Consider the following 20257-nt stretch of genomic DNA (forward strand, 5'->3'; position numbering starts at 1 on the left):
TGCTGCGGGCCTGATGCTGTGTGTTTAGTAGTGATGCTGTGGGCCTGATGCTGTGTGTTTAGTAGTGATGCTGCGGGCCTGATGCTGTGTGTTTAGTAGTGATGCTGTGGGCCTGATGCTGTGTGTTTAGTAGTGATGCTGCGGGCCTGATGCTGTGTGTCTGTATGCAGATGTGCAGCAGTACGAGTACGGAGACGACCTCGGCGTGACGGCTGTGGCTCTCTACGACTACCAAGCAGGTGAGACGGGATCCTTCCTGCCTCGTTCAGTCGGAACCGATCAGTTTACTCACTAGTTTAGAGTTTAGTTTTCATTTTTATCTGTGGTTTAATAATTTCACAACTTAGTTCCAGTGATTTATACTTTTCCTCCATTAATTACCGTTTTTATTTATTTCAGCCTAAACTAAATGTTTTCTTAATTTCATTTTTTATTTTAGCTATAATTTTGGCTCTGATTTAAATTAATCTCTTCTCGTTTCAGCCGGTGACGACGAGATTTCCTTCGACCCCGATGACATCATCACCAACATCGAGATGATCGATGAGGGCTGGTGGCGCGGCGTCTGCAGGGGCGCCTACGGCCTCTTCCCGGCCAACTACGTGGAGGTCCGGCAGTGACTCCGCCCCCTGACTCCGCCCCCTGTCTCCACCTGGGAGTGAGTCCTCCCTCCGCCTGCAGCCGGTTAAAGCAGAGACGTTTTCAGAGTTTCTATCTTTTGTCCCTGAAGAATCAGGCCGAGCCTTGAACTCGCCCTGTAGAGTATTATCATGTTTGGAATCATGTCCTGTTTGATCATTTTTAAACTTATTTCTGTTCGTTTCGCTGCTTCGAATGTTTCGGTGTCTGTTTTAGTTTCTTCTGTCTTAATGTTTCTTCGCCACCAGGGGGCGCCTGCTGCCGGCGTCCGGCTGCTCTGAGGGAACAAAGCTCCGACTTTAATTCATCTCTGGGTTTTCTAATAAAAGTGACCTTTTCAAATGGATTATTTTTATCTGTTGGCTTCAGTCACATCATTACCTGCTTTTTCATTTTCTTTTTTTTATGTTTAAATAAATAAAGTATGAACAATTAATATTTTTGGGTCCATTTTCTTTTTAGATATTACCTGAAAACGCAGCTTTCAGAATTCAGAGTGAAATGTCTGATAAATTACGGAGGCGTTGTGGATCCTCCAGGTTGGAAGTCAGTCTTTTACTCCTCTGTTTCAGGCAAAGAGTAGGAACCTTTTAAAAATCGAATATTGTGAATATATTAAATGTTCTTGGCCACTCATTTCAGAAATGAAACTTTCACAACTATCACACATTGAGGGAAATATTCTGTCTCAGAAATTAATACAAAATTCAGTGTCTCAGAAAACTGAAAAAAAGAAGCAAATACAGGAAACTGGTGTCACACTGAAGCATTTTCACAGAATGTTGAGTGGAAGGAAAAAGTTGTGAGAAAATGAGAACCAGAACCCTGGAGGACTGTGGAGTAAAATCCATTCAAGAGTTTGGTGGAGCTTCACAAAACTACAAGGAATAAAGAATTTATCTTTACTCGCTTTATGAAATAAGTGACAAAGAGCATCGTCACTTTTTGCTAAAAGTGTTTTTTGAAAATCATTTTAATAATCACTTTTTTGGTCAAAATTTTAGGGGAAGAAAATAACTGCAAAAAAAAAAGACTTATTTTAGGAAGGTGATTATTTTAAATTTCTCCTTAAATATTTTCATCTGATTTTTGAAATAATTTTTGATTTGCTTTAAGCTGAAATGTCTAAATAAAACCCAGAAATGTTCCTGAATCAGTTTCTACGGTCTGCAGTTTGATGGACATCAGTTTCCCCTCCAGTCACTCAATGAACTGAAGTCCTACCAACGTTCTCCAGAAGGTGGCGGTGTTCACCTGCTGCTGCAATAAAACACCGGAAGAACACGGCTCTAGTGCAATATTATATTTATTTCTTACAGTGACTTTTGGTTGCCATACAAGAAACCTTGAGGAATTGAAAGGGGAGGAAGTAGAGTGCTTTTACAGGAAATTTCTCTCTTTTCGTTTCAGTAATTAGTCGACTCTATGATGATTCAGTAGCACAAAATTACAGCAACATAGAAAACATGAACACAAGTCTTCTGCACAAATTACCAAAAACATCTTAGCCTCTATGAAGACTTAAAGAATAAAATCTATTCATGGGAAATTAAAGGAAGAGAAACTAAAAGTTACCTGAATGTCTGACGACGATGAAGGAGGGAGAAGTGGGGGGAGGGGAGGTGATGAAGATTCCTACTAAATCTACTCTGCTCTACGTTTCCAGAGAAAACTGCAGCCACTGCTTATCGTTTAAGGTGGATTTATTTTGACACAAAGGTTTTCATACAGGTTTCTACGGGCGCGGCCTGCAGGGTCAGGGGTCAAAATGTACACGCTTCCCTCAGTTTCTACACGCTCTGCGCTGAGGGGGGCGCTCTACTCAGGCAGATGGTGCTGTCAGAAAACACTTGATTGGCCAGAAATATCTTAAATCTACTGCAGCAGAGTGTTTTCTACTTTAGGCAACACGTCATTAAAACACTGATGGGTGAGAAAATGGAAAAAATAAAACACAACCAAGGAGAATCATTCAGAATAAATATTGCTTCTTACATAACCCATAAATCTAATAATAATAATCATAATAATAATCCACATTTTAATCTACGTATATATTATTTCTGTTTTTGGCAATCCAAGCATCGGTGTTGAACAGTATTTGTTCAGATAACCTCTATAAAATTTCATAGAACTCTATACAAATCTTTAAAAATACTGTGCTTTTCTACCCCCTCCAGCACGCCGCTGTGAGTTTGAAAACAGGATTATAGCAGCATTGTCCCTCGCCAGCCACCGTACGGCTGATGTTCACAGAACACACGGGTTGTGGATGTCTGTCTCCTGAAAAAAAGCTGCGTGAGGGGCGAGATGGAGCCGACGAAGACGGGTCAGAGCGGGGCGTGCCCGGATGGAGGAGCTGGGTGGAGGAAGGGAGCAGCAAGCTTTTTAAGGCATCCTCTGCCGGATGACGCACAGGGCGGGGCGCGGGCCGGGGGCGGGCCGGGGCTTTGGTCATCAGGTCGGCCCTGCAGCGATAAATCTACCTCATAGACTTCCTTCTTCACCGTTTATACACAGACTCAAATAGACATTTTTATCCCGTTAAACACTCTTATATACAAACACAACAACCTTCAGCTTCATAAATATGATTAAACTCCAAACTCCAGCCGAGTTTCAGAGACTCATTTCTGACCGAAACGTCAGGCGGACCAGACAGCCAGACTCAAGGCTCAATTTGAATCCAACTGAAAACTGGCAGGACATTTTAAAGACGTCCTGCTTGTCTTCTTATTTTTAGTGTCACTTTTAATAAACCTTCAGGTAGTCAGTTATTAATCTCTAATCTGACAGCAGTGCACAAACATTTCAGTCATTTTGTGAAATAAAAATATTATGTTTCTCGTCTAAAGTGTTTTTCTATGTGCTTAAAATATTTTTTATATTAAGTTTTATTATTTAAATCCGTCACAAGCTGATATTATGTCCAACAGAACTGGATCCAAATGCAACATTTTGGGAAATACACACTTTGATCTGATTGGATCTTTTGAGACAAACTGGTTTCTTTTGTGAAATGACTGCATGTTAAACCTGAAAAATGTAATCTCCCATTATTTGACTCAGCTTTTGAATTTAAACATATTTTTATGTTGCTTTGATTTACACAAAAACAATTAATTCATGATTAATGAATCCTTATTGTAGAATGCTAATAGTTAACACTGTGCGCATTATAACCCTTTTTCTCTTTCAATTTTTATATTTTTACTTAGGATCAGTTGAACAGCTGAGATTTTCTTTGTCAAGATAAATTAAGGTGCTGCAAATTTAAAATATTTTCCCCCTATAAACTGTGTAAAATGTTTAATTTTGTTTGTGCTTATTCTATTTTAAGAAATTATAAGTAGTAATAAATATAATCATTGGTTATGTGCAATTAGCATTGATAGAGTCGGTTCTATTGACCAAATCAAACTGATTATGTTGCTATAAATTAATGTAGCGCAGCGATCAGAAACAAAACTGCAAGGAACATGAATAAAAAACCCAGATATTTTTAATCCTTTCATCTCATTGAGGTATATGGCAGTTATTCATTTTGTGTTGGAAAAAGTAACTCGTTGTCTGTTGAAATTAAGTGTTAACTTAATAATTCTGTGTTTTGTAGTTGAAAAACACATTGAATAGCTTAGCTTATTTTAGCTAAAGCAAACTGTCCCTTTACATACAGAAGGTTAATACTGATGAAATGTTTTAGCTGGCAAAAACATCAAAAAGTTACTTCATCAAATGAATTCAACCACTGGCATGTTTTATAAAATGCATTTCTAACTAGACAGGTAAGATGCTAAATTAGCTTCAGCGGCTAGGCGTCCAGTTTGCTTCTCTTTATCTGACATCAGCAGACAAGAACCTGGTGACTTATTATTCAGCAACAGGTTTTATACTGAGGCCGAGTGAACACACAGCCAAATATATTGGAAAACAATTTCATTTTTATACGTTTTAACCTTTCATCCACACAAAAACAAACTAAGATGAAAACTCCTGCGGATTACAGATTGTGATCAATAATGTGTCAATATATTAACATACTTGCTTTGACACAATTCCCAAAATAAGTTGTCTTGTATTTTATTAACGTGTCACTCTAACACGCTATTTAAAGTTAGTTTACTCCGTATATCGGCCCTCATATATGAACCTCCTGGCGCCATATTTAATTCCTAACAGGACGTCGTGGATGTGTTGAAGGCTTCTGATTGGCTGACATTGGTTTGTTGCTTGGCGCTACACCGCCCCCTATGGGTTTGGCATGTTACCAACACTCAGGGCGAATTTGTGGATGAAATACAATCCTGTGTTTTGTGTTATTTTTTAAAATGATGTGGTGGAGATGTTTGTTTTTATAAAGATCCAGATACTTGTGTACAAGATAAATATTGATATTTTAAATTAATCAGTTGATTAAATCCAGAGTTGAAACTAAAAACTTGAAAACAAACCTGTGTATTTCCCAAAATGTTTCCTGTACCATTTTAAGCAGACCTGGACCCGTACACACAGGTGTGTGACACGGCAGCATGGCGGTGGGCTCCCAGTGCTCCCAGTGCTGACCCGTTACTGGTGAGGTGGAACAGATCCGACCGAGTGAGGCACAAAAAGTTCTACTTCTGCTAAACTGTGGCCTACATAGCAGATTTATGAAAATAGCTAAACGGGTCGCAGGGATTTCTGGGTCGAACAGTAACACACACAGGCACACAAGCAAACGCACACACACACACGTGCGCACACAGACGCACACACACAATCACACAGTGCAGGAAGGAAAAGTGAAGTAAGAACAAGGACGTGTTGGAGGTCCAGTCCTCCTCCTGTCCTCAACCTCAGGTTTCCCTACATCCTGATGTGGATGCTGTGGGGCTCCACACTATTCAGGAGCTAAAACGCCATCCATATGTGTGTGTGTGTGTGTGTGTGTGTGTGTGTGTGAGAGCATGCTGTGAGTGAAAGCTAAGTGTGAATCTCCACGGTGCATGAACTCTGTGGACGGTGACATGTTGGCTTAATGTCTCAGCTGATGCTCTAGTTTTGACACAAACAGGTGAAAAGCAACAGAAGACGGAGTCTGTCTCCAGAAGTTCTCCTACAGCTGCAGACGCACCCAGAAATATAACTCCGTTAGGACTCTAGTGAAGAAATATTCTCTGAAGAAATACTAGCAAAGATAGAAAAGGAGCACGGACCAGCTCAGCTGGTTCTTCTCGCACCGACTCCAGGAGAACGGAAAATGTCTCGGTATTCCAGAGCGAGGCGGGGAGAGCACAGGTCTGCCAAAGGAAGCTCCACACCAATAAGGTTTTATATTCCCAGAGTTCAAAATATTCCAGAAACCGGCAGACGGTCGGCCGGACCGCCGGTCCCCTTCGCTCTCCCTGCGGTCGCCCAGGGCGGCAGGGAGCAGCGGGCGGACAAACCGAAGCTCTGAGATGAGGGTGGCGACGCAGGATGAGAGGACAACAACAGCAAGAGGCAGCTTCAGCTAGCGTGAAGGGGAGCTGTGCGCACGTCGCCCCCTGCCTGCTGGGAGGTCTATCTGTCCTGCAGCAGCTTCAGGGCGCGCTCGATGTTCATACGGTGGCCCACTCTGGTCACGCCCAGGTCTATCAGGTCCTCCTTCTGCAGCGACGGCAGGTGCGCACCCTCGATCTCGTTGTCCAGGAAGGCGTCTTTGTGCTCGCCGAGGTTCAGGCTGTCCAGCCAGTCGGCCACGTCGTGTTTGCTCCACAGCTCCACGGGTTTGGAGGCAAACGGCTTCCCGGACGCCGCCACCGCCTGCATCAGCGTGAGCGGCGACGGCGAGCGCGAGCTGCCGCTGCCGCCACACGACGAGCTCAGGCTGTAGCCGCCGCCGCTGCCCATAGGGGGCGTGGGCAGGCCGAAGACGTCGGTGAGGGTGGGCGACACGGAGGGGGGCAGCGAGGAGCAGGGCGTGAGCGAGGAGGCGGAGTCCGGCGGGCTGCAGGGGTTCGCCTGCGACGGGAGGCTGCTGGGAGGCGTGGAGCTGAGAGCCGCCGCCGCGCCGCTGTTACGCATTCCTGAGTCGTCTGGGGGGGGCCTAGGGGGCGCAGAGGAGAGCAGAGGTCAGCAAAGGTCACTGAGCTGCAGATCAAACAAATCAATAAGAAAAATATCTGACAAGAAAACATTTCATCCCCAGAAAACAGAAAAATACCAGAAAACAAAGATATTATAATAAATTTGTATTTATATATTTATACAAGAATAAAGTTGGAAAAATACAAAAATAAAGTCGTAATAATTTAAGAAAAAATGTTCAATAAAATGAGCATTAAGTCTAATAAAATAACAATAAAACTATAATAATGTGAGGTTAACAATTCAAGAAAGTCACATTACTAAAATGAAGTCATAATAGAGAATAAAATCATATTAAAACAAGAAAAGGTTGTACAAAGAAATGTTGAAACGCTAAAAAGTCGTAATATTGTCAAAGTAAAAATAATTTTAAAAATATTTAAAAATTTAAATAAGAAATTGAGCATGTTTGAAGTTATACTTTGGCGTCATTTTTAGAAATTGGAAATAATTTATTTTTCAACACGTCAGCATCAAATTATTATCAGCAGCAGAACTTTAAAGCGACTCAACAACGTAGAAAGAATCGGATCATGTTTAACTATCGCAGCTTTACTCTCATTAAAAATCACATCTTTTCTTATAATTTTATGACTTTTCTGGTAAAATTGCATCTTTCTTAAAATTGTGACTCTATTCTCTTAATTGCCCTGCGACAGCCTGGTGACCCGTCCAGGTGACCCGTCCAGGTGACCTGTCTCTCGCCCGGAACGTTAGCTGGAGAGGCAGCAGCTCCTCCTGACCCCACTGAGGGACAAGGGTGTTAGAAAATGGATGGATGGATGAATGGATGGATGGATGGATGGATGGATGGATGGATGGATGGATGGATGGATGGATATTCTTTTAATTATAAAAGCCTCTGTTGAAAGTGGAGGTTCTTCGGGGAAAATAATCCCAGAAGTGTTTTGAACTGTTTAATACTCCAAATGACCACCAGGGGGCGCCGCGTGCAAACCTTCAGGATGGAGCTGGAGATGTTTTTATTGTCTGCCGTCATATTTTCATGCTTTTTAATAGTTTTCTTGCCTATTTTCTGCTTGTGTGGTTCGGCTTACACCAGAAGTTATGATTCATCTTAACTTCATCAACAATTCCATGCAGAAATGATGACCTCCTCAGATTAAAACAATATTTAAAACCAACAATAAAAACTCAACTTGTCTTGACTTTAAAGTTTGATCTTGTTCACCTGCTTCTTTATCCATTTTTTTTGTTTTTAGAAATTATTAAATATGAGACACATAAAATAAATATATTTTCTTTAACAGGATGTAGAGAGAAGATGATTTCTTATTTTTCTAAAGTTCCTGTCATGAAAGTTTGACCTTTAACCTTCATGCATTCATCTATTTTTCCTATTATTTTCTGTGAGATTGGACCTGTCCAACAAATGCATTTTTTTCCTAATATCTCTCTGTATTAACCTTTCAGTTTTCAGCTGAGACGTAAAATAAATAAACGGTTTAGTTGCATTAAAGATGCAGCGTGTGCAGATTAACGGGATCCAATCCAGATTCTGATCTGTTTTCATTCTCTTCTGCAAACTTTGCATGTCATCATGTGACTTTATGGATTCTTTAATATCAGAAAATATTTGGAAATGGAGAGAAGTTATTTATGGAAACTTATTTTTCTGCTTTTAAAGCCAGTTAAATATTTGCAGCATAAATAGAGAGACGTTTGAACACCCTACAAACATCGAAACACCACTGCTACGTACGGTGGAGGATCTGTGATGCTGTGGGCCTCCCCACTGACTGAATGCACTCAAACTCAAACTTTTATAAATTATCAGTCATATTGTCTTGCTGCAATACAAATATTTTTATTCTAAGGTTTATTTTCATATTTAATCTGAGGAAAGCAATAAGGAGCAGAGCGCTTTACTATCAGCTGCAGAAACACATGTTGCTATCTTTGTGAGGACTTTCTATTGACTTCCATTCATTTCTACAGCCTAAGCCTTATCCTAACCAAAATTCAATTCACACCTTAGACCTAAATCTGACCCCTGACCCAGACTTCCACCCAGGATCCGGTTCCATTCAGAACCAGACAAAGAGTTCAGTTGGGCTTAAAGCTGAACCTGAATCGGGTCAAATGAAACTCCCAGAACGGCTTCTGGCTCCAGCGTCCTGCAAGGGACATATGGAGCCGCCTGAGGGACGAGGAGGGGACGAGGAGGGGACGAGGAGGGGACATGGAGGGGCCGAGTGGGCCCTTCTGCCAGAAACAGGAAGTGGGCCACAGTGGGAGAGAGGAGCCGCCCTGATTGGTGGAAAACTTACAGCTCAGCAGGAGTTTTTCCACAGCGTGATGAACGGACAGAGACAGAGGACAACATGCATCATGTTGGTGGACGGCGACTTTAACTTGGCCTGATGACCATCAACCTGCCGCCTGCACAACTCTGAACGTGTTTCTGCTGCAGTTTTGGTGGCAGCAGTTAAATCGATGTGAAGAGGATTTAATTGCCTATTAGGACTAATTAGTCCAGCGCCTCGTTTAGCTTCTCTGACCTTATTACAGCTTTCTGCAGCTGAAGAAGAGAAAGAAGAAGATGCTGCTATGAACACAGAGGGGCGTTTACCTGCATCACCAAATCAAATAAAACATTTCTGCACACGGCTTTTATCTTCATAGATGACACAGATTCATAGTTTAAAGATCTGCACAAATTAAAAAATAAAACACTGAACGCAGGTCAGAGCTGAACAAGAAAACTCACTTCCTGCTGTAAGCATAAAAATATAAACTAAACACAAATGGAATTGTTTTATGCAGAAATTAACATTTTAAACATTTTTAGAGTTTAACAACATTTACTAGATGCTCTAACATCATCCAAATGATGCAACAGCTGGACTTTGATATGAAATGAAAACTGAATTTTAAGAGCAAATAAAACTGTTTGTTGCTTCGATTTCTAAACGGATAAAAACCCAACGACCCGGTTCATGTTTCTACGGCCTGAGTTTAATAAAATACTGGTTAGATAATTAATAAAACCATCAGTTTCTGACGCCGTCGTCACTGATAAAATCCTTCAAGAATCAGCAGCAGAATCACACACACGCACACACACACACACACACACTTACACGTGCGCGCACACGCACACACACACACATGTTTGTTTTGCTGTCTTTGTGGTGACTTTCCATTGACTTCCATTCATTTCTACAGCCTAACCCTGACCTTTACCCTTTTCCTAACCCTAACCAACCAAAACTCAATTCATACCTTAGCCCTAACTCTGACCCCTGACCCAAAAACAGGGTTTCCCCTCGTGGGGACCAGGCTCCGGTCCCCACAAGGAGCGATTGGTCCCCACAGCTTAGTATATGTCAGGAAAATCGTCCCCACAAGGTATTACAAACAAACGCACACACACACACACACACACACACACACACACACACACAGAGAGTTTACTCTTGGTCAGCTGAGCGGCGCTGATATCTGATGGTAGATCTCGCCTTCAGCGCTCACTTCCTTCATGTAGGGGTCACACTAGCAGGAGCACACCTCTTATTTATAGCACACACACTCTCTCACACACGCACATGCACACACACATGCACACACACTCTCTCACACACGCACATGCACATGCACACACACTCTCTCACACACGCACATGCACACACACGCGCATGGGTTACATAACGGTGGCCTACTAAAGCAGAAACGCGGCACGTGATGAAGATGAACTCGGCATCCCATCCTTACACACACACACACACACGCACACACACACACACCTCCCCCGACTCGCTCTGACATCACTGCAGGCCTCAAGGCTGCTCTCATCAGCCGGTTGCCAGGCAACCATTTTCATCTACAGCCACAACCAACGCACATTTAATCTGAGGCAAAAAGACGAGCAATAAAAACAGAAGAAGAAGAAAAAGCTCAGAAACTTCGTCCACAGAGGAGACGAGTCCACAGGAGACGAGTCCACAGGAGACGAGTCCACGGAGGAGACGAGTCCACAGAGGAGACGAGTCCACAGAGGAGACGAGTCCACAGGAGACGAGTCCAGAGGAGACGAGTCCACAGGAGACGAGTCCACGGAGGAGACGAGTCCACAGGAGACGAGTCCACAGTGGAGACGAGTCCACAGAGGAGACGAGTCCACAGGAGACGAGTCCACAGGAGACGAGTCCACAGGAGACGAGTCCACAGAGGAGACGAGTCCACAGAGGAGACGAGTCCACAGGAGACGAGTCCACAGGAGCGAGTCGAGGCAGAACTGTGGTGGGGAGCGACAGAGCGATGGAGGCGGGCGGCTGATGAGGCCTGCAGTGATGTCAGAGCGGGTCGGTGTGAAAGCAGACCGCGGTCCGTGCGTCTCTGTCTCCATCTGTTTGACGGTTCACGGATCCGTCTCTCCCTCTGCACATGACCCCCCCGCCCCCACCTACAACCTCATCCTGCTGCCTGGCAACCCTCGCCACGGCAACGTGAAGCCCCGCAGCACAGGGGCAGATAATCTGAGACCCCCACGGCATCCCGAGAGCGAGATGACACGACAAACTGGATCCAAAAACACGAGATTACAGGCAGAGGAACGGACTGGAGGAGGATGGGCTGGAACGGTTTGGTCTGAATGAGATTCAGCACCGGGAGAACAGAACCTACAGCACAGGTGCTATTACACACCCAGTGAGCTCTAGTCCTGAGGGAAACCTCTACGGAGCTAAATTAGGGCCAAATGTTTTCTTAATTTGAAAAACTGAAAATTATGGTTTTGTCTAAAACTTAGAAAATATATTTAAGATAAAAATAAGCATACCAGTTTTTTCCCAGTGATGGGGCATCTGTGGTAAGAATCAGCTGCCATTTACCAGGGTGATGAAGATGAAACTTGGATGGATGGAGGACCCACAACATAGCCAAGGAAAATAAAGAGGGCATGAGGACAGTTTGTGTTTTCATTTTCATTGAATGCAACGAGCTTCTCCCCACAGGAAGGATCTGATAGCTGCCATCACCAACAAACACGAAACTACCAAGTATTACACTCTTTTCAGTGAGTGCATTACACACTTTTCCCAGTCGTAGGCTCGCTTCTGTCAATGCGCTAATAAAAGAGCTAATTTTACCTTTTAGCTTAACTTTTTCTCTAACTTTAAAAACATTTAGCACACTTAGCTTCCACTAAATAAATTTTTCTGAATAAATTCTTAAGCGTTAAGCTGTGTTTTAAACTTTCAGTTGAGTAAAGTTCGACAGATGAGTTAATGTTCTGGTTATCGACTTTGAAAAATTCTCCAAGTAGTTAGACGTTTATATTCATGCTCTTATTTTGAAGTGGGTGAAGACTGTTTACACAGCAGTTCTATTTCCTCCTGTAGGAGCCATTTATCCTTTGATATGTATCGCCACCAGGGGGCATATTTAATTTTGAGTTCTGAGTGTCTGATGGGGGGGATGGGTTATTTAAGGTCAACCATCAATTCTGTTCAGGGGTTGTTAATGGGTAGAGGCAAACAGTTTTCTACTGTGTTGGTTTGGATCTAAATGGAAACAGTAAGACAATGGACATTGTTCTGAAAATAAATGACTTTATTTTATGTCAAACGGAAGATCGGCATCATGAATCTTAATTGAGCAAACGTAAAACCAACGCCTTTCAAGAACAACCACCAGCAGCCTAAAATACAGGATTTTAGCCGCTACACCTCCAATAAACTCTGCTGATGTCTTGTGACCAAAGCTCTACTGTGATCAATGAGGCAAAATCAGCAACAGAGCAAGAAAAACTCAACAATTATAAAACTGGAAGAATGAATCACTTCCTGAAGCGGAAAACATACAGGCAGGTGTGAAATAACAGCCATGTTAATGTTATAATTTAATATGTTGTGTGACAGACACACAGTGGGTATCAACATGGCTGAACTTTAGCTTTAGCTCTTTAGAATTAGCTTACGCTAAATAGTGCATTAGCGTTAGTGAAACGTCTGTTTATGATTAGTGCTTTAGGGTTAGCACAGCTAACCTTTCAGTGTCCACCACTGACTTTTCTCTATTACACAAACCCTATATTTACGACCAGCTGTATTGTGTTTTTACCAAAATGCTGTTGATTTAATGTGAACAGCATTTTTAGGTAAAATATTTACTTAGAAAATCAGTGAAGGTGTCAGTACTTATGTCACTTAGTGTGTTTGCATAAAGTTCACTGAACTTTTGCTTTTATACTTTAAACCGTGAACTCAGTGGAGCATCTGGACATGAACAAAGGAAGGCACTGAGCAGCTGCTGGGACCTACCTGTGGAGGTGGGACACACTGGGGGGCATGAAGGAAGAAGAAGAAGAAGTGAAGGGACAACAGGACACTGGGGGAAATGAAGATGAGGAGACAGGAGCTGAAAATGAGTAAAAGGAGGAAACGTCAACAGACACAAACAGGAACATCAGAGGATGGAAACATGAAGGAGGACAAACATGATCCCAGAGAACCTGAGCGCTGGCATCCCCTTTTCTCTCAGCAATGGGACAGTTCATTCAAAATGGATGTGAAAAGTGAATTATTGATGGAGCTTTTTATTCCTGTCTCACATGGTGGGGGGTGAGGGGAGTTAAAGCCACAAGCTGAGCTGATTCATCATCATGTCTCCACATTTACTCCAGGCTGGGAGCCTGATTCCCCCCAAAAGATCTCTAAAGTGTCTTCAGAAAACCTGGAGGATTATGGATCAGAACCATTTAAAAGATCAACAGGAAGCTTCAGCTGCTGGAAGGGAAACGAAAAGAAACGTTTTTCTAAATAAACCAACAGTGTCAGCTGTATTTGCATCATTCCTGCTCATAACAAAAACTTGATAAAGAAAAGTGGAACTTTCTTTAAATTTCATCTCATCGATAGCAAAATCCAATTACAGCCTTTAATCTGTATGGAGCTCTATAAGTGACATTATGAAAATAAATACCTGAGTGAACGCTTTAATGTGTGAATGATTAGTTAACATTTAAATCAAATACATGGATAATTTACAAGTCATAGAATTTGTTTTATTGCTGAATTCAGTAACGCTGAATTAACTTAGTAAATTTTGAGTCTAAATAATGTGAATTCTGCATTTTCTTGTGGATTTCCTCAGTGGACGTTACGTAGTGATGAAGAAAGAAGAGATTTTGCTGAAATCATGCAACCTTAGTGAATTAAAATAAAAATTTATTTGAATTAATTTATCACAGAATTTATTTAACTATAGATTTAATTGTTGTATTATTTAAATAATCTCGAAACCCTATATTTATCAAATGCATTTAATTCCAATTTGACTTTGGTGTGAAAACTAAATGTTCTGTAATCTCTACTAATTTTATGTTTTTGCTTTTTATATATATTCTTGCAAATCCACACAAATATTTTTGTTGAACGCATCATTCCAACACGCCACCGGGTCAGAAAGACAACAACAATCTTTGGTGTGGAAGTCGTTACTGCAGGAAGAAAACTCAACGTTTCAGGAATAGTGAGGAGAGAAGAAACAAAGCACCTCTCATCATGCTAACCCATCAGTATGCTAACTTTAAATGCCAGAGGTTAAAGGTCGGCACTGCTAGGCTCAACACATGAGCAACACAATGACAAACTACCAGCTGTTACAGTGGCTTAATAAATATTGAACATATTTATGTTTTACTCTATTTAAATATTTCTAAGGAGGACATCAGCCGTGTAACCTTCAACAGTTTTTATATTTTGAAGTATCAAACTAGAAAAGGTTTTTGGAAACAGCAAAATTCAAAACAACGTCCTCAGTTTTTGGGGTTTTTTCAGCTTTTCTGAAAAAAAGTTACTGTACTAAAGAGGAAGTTTGCAAAGTAAGTTCTGACGTAGCGAACTTTGTCGTCCACTGATGGGTTTGTGTCAAAGCTGAACTTTTTGGAAGTCATTGAACACACCATGATGTAAAATGAACAAATCCTGCAAAAAGTCAAGTTTGCACACTGGGAACATCATGGTTTGGGTTCACTTACAGCATGTAGTACTGACACCTTATACAACTGAATGGACCAAAATACTGAGACACTATGGGTGAAAATCTGCTGCCATTTAATAGATGAAATGAGGATAGAAAAGATAAAGAAAGAAAAACAGCAGCCAGAGCCAATCGCCTGAACTGAAGCCTACAGAAAATCAATGGGAAGAACTGAAGGTCAGAGTTCACAGAGGATTTGGGATTTGATGACTGTGTGGAAGAAAGGAGGGAAGGATGAATGGAGAAATGTGCTGGGAGATTCTGATAAGAATCTGAAGATGAAATGAAAATTTCCAAGCAAGGCAATAGTGTGAAACACAAAGCCAAGCAAACACTTAACTGGTTTCCAAGAATGGAAAAGGCTGAGTCAATGACTTATACTCAATTTAAAAACTCTGGAAAGGACCAAGTCTGCACAATATGCCACACATTTACTACAATCTCATTTTGTGGAGAACTACATGGACTGCAATGAATATTGGTTTGTGCTGCTAAGCCTGTAAGATATCTGATGGCACTTGTTTAATTCAATAAACTACAGAAAAGTTGCTTATTTGAAACAAAGTTTTTCAATAAAACCTTGTTGAGGTGGAAAGAATCAGATTTTTTTCTCAGTAGTTGGACAAACAAATCAGTGAAGTTTGAACTCAAAGCAGAAGGACATCAACAGTTTTTGATTATTTATCCCAAGTTAGATAATTATCATCACATTCAGCACTGGAAAGACGTGAAGATCAGCGAGTATAGAAAAGACCCCTGACTCTTCAGTATGTGAAGACTGGGTCAGAATCACACCTGAGTAACATCTGACTGGTTTCTCCATTCAGGAGAAATCGTCTCATTACCAAGAGAGACTTTCCCACAAAGTGAGTTTGATGCTTCTTCTCTGCATCATTCCAACTTTTCATCCATTGTGGAGACAGTTCTTGTGTTCATTACGTATTTTAGCCATTGCAACGAAACATAAAGGAAAAAACAAGAGTTCTTTCTTAAATCCATCCCAAAACCCACAGAGGACTGACTTACGATTGGTCCTGATCTGACGGACGAAGATTTCAAACAAGTAAACCTTGAAGGATTCTTGTTAATTCAAGCAACATTTCAGTTAAGCTAATACTGAATTCAGAAGGAGTTCCTTATCTAAACCCACAAACAATATTTCTTTAGCTGAATTTCTTTGCTGAAGCAACAAACACCAACCTGAGTAAGAAAAGCAAATAACCAAACTATCCAGTCTCCAAAGGACAAACCAATCACTCGAGCTGGGTGTCCCAAACTCCTGAAAGACTCGGTAATTCTCAACGACAAATGTTGAACTTCAAACCGTCACATATTCTGGCAGAAGGAGATTAAGGCATGAATATGTCGTACCTGGATGTGAAGCCCCCTCTGGTCGCAGTGGGGGAGTCGAGGCCCTCTCCTGGCTTGGTCGGCCTATCGCGATTCATGTGCTGCAGGATCGAGCTGAGCTCGGTAATCACCGTGTTCTTGGAGTCTGGTGTGGATGGGGGGCTGCGTAGCTCGGGCGGCTGATCGCCCCACAGCTTGGATGTCCTTTGTGAAGGAGTCCTAGGAGGCTCAGAAGATGAAGGGGGAGGGGGAGGCGCTTGAGGCGGCGACCCATAAGACTCAGGGGGCTCTTCAATGAGAGCGTCGTGATAAAGCGATGTTCTGTTGATGACGGACTTGCCCTTGGGTTTGGGTGGGACAGGGGGCCGGTCCACCAGGAAGGCGTGTCCATCTGCGGTGGCGTAGAGACTCTCCAAAGTGCTGTCGCAGAAGCCTCCCTCTGATGAGAGGGTGGAGATGCTGGAGACAGTGCTGGTGGTTTCCATGTGCTGGGGATCTCCGCTGCTGCGGCTGTCTACCTCCTCGATGCCAGAATCCGCCACCCCGGACTCTGTATCAGGTGGAGCTGGATGGTAGGAAGGGGGCATGTTGTTTAACACGCGTTTGTGGTGATCACTGACAGATGGAGGGGCGTGTGGATGGTAAGGGGGTAAAGCAGGTCCTCCATTCCGTCTCTGTTGCTGAATCATTTCTGCAATGGCACTGGCCTGGTCATCAGGAATGTCAATACTGTTAGCAAACTCCAGCGGTGGGGGAAGAGGCTCTGAAAATTCAAAATCCTCATCGATGTCGACTGAAGCTAGCGGTGGAGGGGGGATGCGGAAGGGCAGCTTCACTGGTTCTTCCAAAGATTCTCCTAAAGGAACACTTCTTCTCCGTGAGGCAGCTTGCTGAGGATTGGACATAAGGGTTGGGACTTTGTGAGGGTCAGGCTGGTTAGGGTCCTTCAGCTCAGAGGGTCGGTTGCTCTCCTGCACCTCTACCTCCTGGTTGTTCGTCTTGTTTGTTGTGTCTGTGCTCGTGTGGACCATCAACAGCCCAGTTGACTTGGGCTGCGATGAGTCTGCCACGTTTGCTGGTGCACTTTTTCTCTCCTCGACGGTCTGATGCTGCCGCTGCTCCCGCGCGCCGTCAGATTCATACTTCTGCTCTGTCATCTGTCGCCGGAGGCCACCTCGACCCGACCGCCCCATGGTGGCCGAGGAGATCGCTGCAAAGCTGGTCTCAATCCCCGAGCGTAATTTGGTGTCAATAAAAAGCGGTTGGTTGAGGTCCGGTTTGTGACTCTGCTGAAGTGGCAGGGACTGGGCTTCGTGCTTGGAGGTTTGCTGAACCTGAGGAGGATTTATTGGCTGATTCTGAGGATGGTTCTGTTGCTCTTTCATGGCCCGGTCACGAGCTGCCAAAGCCAGAGCCAGAGGAGAGTTCGGGTCCAAAGGTTTACCAGTGACAGGATGGAGGTAGGTCCCATTAGCCTTGTAGTGGCTCTTAGGAGGAGTGGCTGGGAGACTCACTGGACTGTCCAGATTGGGACACTGGCCTGTTCTCGTGTTCAGAGGCTCCCGAACCACTGTGGGCTCAGGCGTGTTGAAATCTGTCATATTTCCACTGCCACCACCAACAGGGGGTCCAAGCTGCACTGTAGAAGGAGGAGCCAATATCCGTCGAAGGCGCTCATCACTGCTGAACATGCCTTCATCTATGGACTTGGACTGGCGAAGACGAGGGGTCGGTGCAGGGCCACTCATTTCATCATCTCCTATGTCTATTGACTGGAAAGCGATCGAGTGCTTCTTCGCCTCGAGTCTCTTCTCACGGTCGCGCACCGCTCCGGCAATAGCTGCTGCGAACGGGTTGTTAAGAGACAGCGGGTCCTCAGGACGCAACCCTCCACTCCCACCAACAGAGGGTGTTAGAGGCGGATGTTCTGGCGTAGTGGGTTCAATCTCCATGCTGCTACCCTGGCTGCTTTTGCCACTGCTGCTGGTGGAAGGTTCTTTAACGATGATGGTGGGTATGGGGATGCAGGAGCAGGTCCTTTCGACTGGTGTGGTTGGCATGGAAACCGGGCCTGAGGGACTAGATGGCACATGACACGTTTTCTCTGGACTGTCCTCAACATTTGGCTGCTTCACCAGCATTCCCTTCCTTCTAGCTGGTTTCGCTGGCACATACAGAGTCTTATTGCCGACTTCGGAGTAAGGGTTCTCGGGTACAGGTGTGCGCCCTCTAGTGCGCGTGCTCTCAAACTGCTCAGAGCTCTGGCGGAAATATCCACGTCGTAACCTGCCGACATCGGTGGTCCGGCTGATGGTCGTCACGGCGTTGGGCGAGTTCTGGGTGAAGCTCGGTCGAGTGGTGCCGTAGTTCTTGGCTGTAGGTCCGGGAGCTGAGTTGTAGGCAGGTGGTGAAGGGGGAGAAATCGCTGGGGGAGGCGGGATGTCCTCTGAGGTGTCAGGCATCGAGAGGCTCCGGGAGAACTTGAGCAGGGGAGGCGTGAGGAGTCCCTGTTTATCATCCTCCGACGTACCTTAAGGGAATGAAGCATAGAGAGCCAGTAAGTGATAACCCAAGAGAAGCTGACATCTCTACATCTGACATCATCTTCCTGATGTGAGCTCCAGTTTAACCTTTTTGATCTTAATTTTAAATGTTAAGAGAAGTCTTTATTTTCAGGGATACAGACTCAGATTCTGCACCAGTTTGAGCTCAAACAATCCAAAAACCAGGACTACAGAGGAAGTTCCTGTTGGCTGTTCTCTTCCAGGGGTCAGAGTTCAGGCTTATTTTAGGGTTCGTCTGTTAAACCAAATATTCTGTCTCTTGTTGAGAAACCGGATGGGGTCTGGCTGGCAGACTCTGGCAGCAGACATCAGGTGAGAACAACTGGTCAAAACACAAAACCACATTCTGACCATGGATAATAAATCTGCAGCTCGTTTCTGTCTTTCTCCACATTGGTCACTAAAACCACACATCGTTCTGCTTCCACTTCACCATCATGTTATGAACCTTTGTGTCAGTTCATAACATGAAATAATACAATAAAAATGTAAAATTAAAAGAAAATAAAAACATTTAATGTGGTTGTCTGATGTCACATCCTGTCACGTAAAAGAAGCGATGTCTGATTTTTTTTCAAGCTGCTGCTTTTCGTACTGTTCAGTCAGGAGTAACAACAGCAGGATAATGTAATTTTTCCTGAACTTGCATTAATTTAAACTGGATTGTAGATGTAAATAGGAGCTAATCCAATCAGATTATCTGATTTAATCAGTTTCAAACTACACATTTGCTCTGTGCATAGTCATGTTTCTTTGCTGTAATAACATTTCAAATCAGACGTTCCTCTGGCTGTTTCAGCAAACGCCTAATGACCGCCAGTGTTCCCGCCTGAAAGCGCGCTTTGCTGACCGGATCATTTTAATTGATCTATAATTAGCTGTAAAGTTGCTGCGGCACACAGAGTCGTTCCTCTGAGCCCTGATGGAAAGTCTGACCAGCTGAAAGCTAAAGGACATGCAGGCGAGCCGACGCCCCCACACACCAACTCCACACGGTTCCTACCTATAGACTTCTGCTTCCTCATGGTGCCCTTCTCTGGGATCCCCAGGTAGGCTCCCGGCACAGTGGGCGGCACCACTGCTACTCCCTGGCGGTCGTGATACATGGACTGAAAATCACAATGTTGTTTATGATACAAACAGACACACACTTTTCTGCAGCCCTCTAAGAAGCGGCGTTAGCAGAATCTAGTCCAGGGATTTATCCTCATTTATTTATGTTTTCTTTAAAAGCAACCAGAAGCGCTGAATCTGAATTCAAATTGGCGCTTTAGCATCAACTTCTGCTAACTACTGTGCTGGTGTAGTGCTTTTGTGTTAGAAGAACTAATGTTTATGGTTAGTGCTTTAGAGTTAGAGGAACTAATGTTTATGGTTAGTGTTTTAGAGTTAGAGGAACTAATGTTTATGGTTAGTGTTTTAGCATTAGAAGACCCAATGTTTATGATTAAAGCTATAGAGTTAGAGGAACTAATTTTTATGGTTAGTGCTTTAGAGTTAGAGGAACTAATGTTTATGGTTAGTGCTTTAGAGTTAGAGGAACTAATGTTTATGGTTAGTGCTTTAGAGTTAGAGGAACTAATGTTTATGGT

General features: G+C 43.3%; 2 protein-coding genes across 2 annotated transcripts in view; one reads left to right on the top strand and one right to left on the bottom strand.

Moving 5' to 3' along the window:
* cttn (cortactin) overlaps nt 1-1075 on the top strand; it is an 11892-nt gene extending 10817 nt beyond the window's left edge. Inside the window, exons 12-13 of the mRNA XM_016681165.1 lie at nt 171-239; nt 484-1075. Of these exons, the coding sequence (XP_016536651.1) occupies nt 171-239; nt 484-620 (206 nt within the window). The 3' untranslated portion in view covers nt 621-1075. The remainder of the gene's footprint in view (nt 1-170; nt 240-483) is intronic.
* An 852-nt stretch (nt 1076-1927) lies between these two features.
* Nucleotides 1928-20257, bottom strand: part of LOC103151154 (SH3 and multiple ankyrin repeat domains protein 2) — a 166012-nt gene continuing 147682 nt past the window's right edge. The window contains exons 21-23 of the mRNA XM_016681166.1: nt 19669-19774; nt 16123-18631; nt 1928-6706 (exon numbers count right to left, since the gene is read on the bottom strand). Of these exons, the coding sequence (XP_016536652.1) occupies nt 6181-6706; nt 16123-18631; nt 19669-19774 (3141 nt within the window). The 3' untranslated portion in view covers nt 1928-6180. The remainder of the gene's footprint in view (nt 6707-16122; nt 18632-19668; nt 19775-20257) is intronic.

This window comes from Poecilia formosa, unplaced genomic scaffold, assembly GCF_000485575.1.
Source record: "Poecilia formosa unplaced genomic scaffold, Poecilia_formosa-5.1.2 Scaffold272, whole genome shotgun sequence".
In the NCBI taxonomy this organism is placed as follows: domain Eukaryota; kingdom Metazoa; phylum Chordata; class Actinopteri; order Cyprinodontiformes; family Poeciliidae; genus Poecilia; species Poecilia formosa.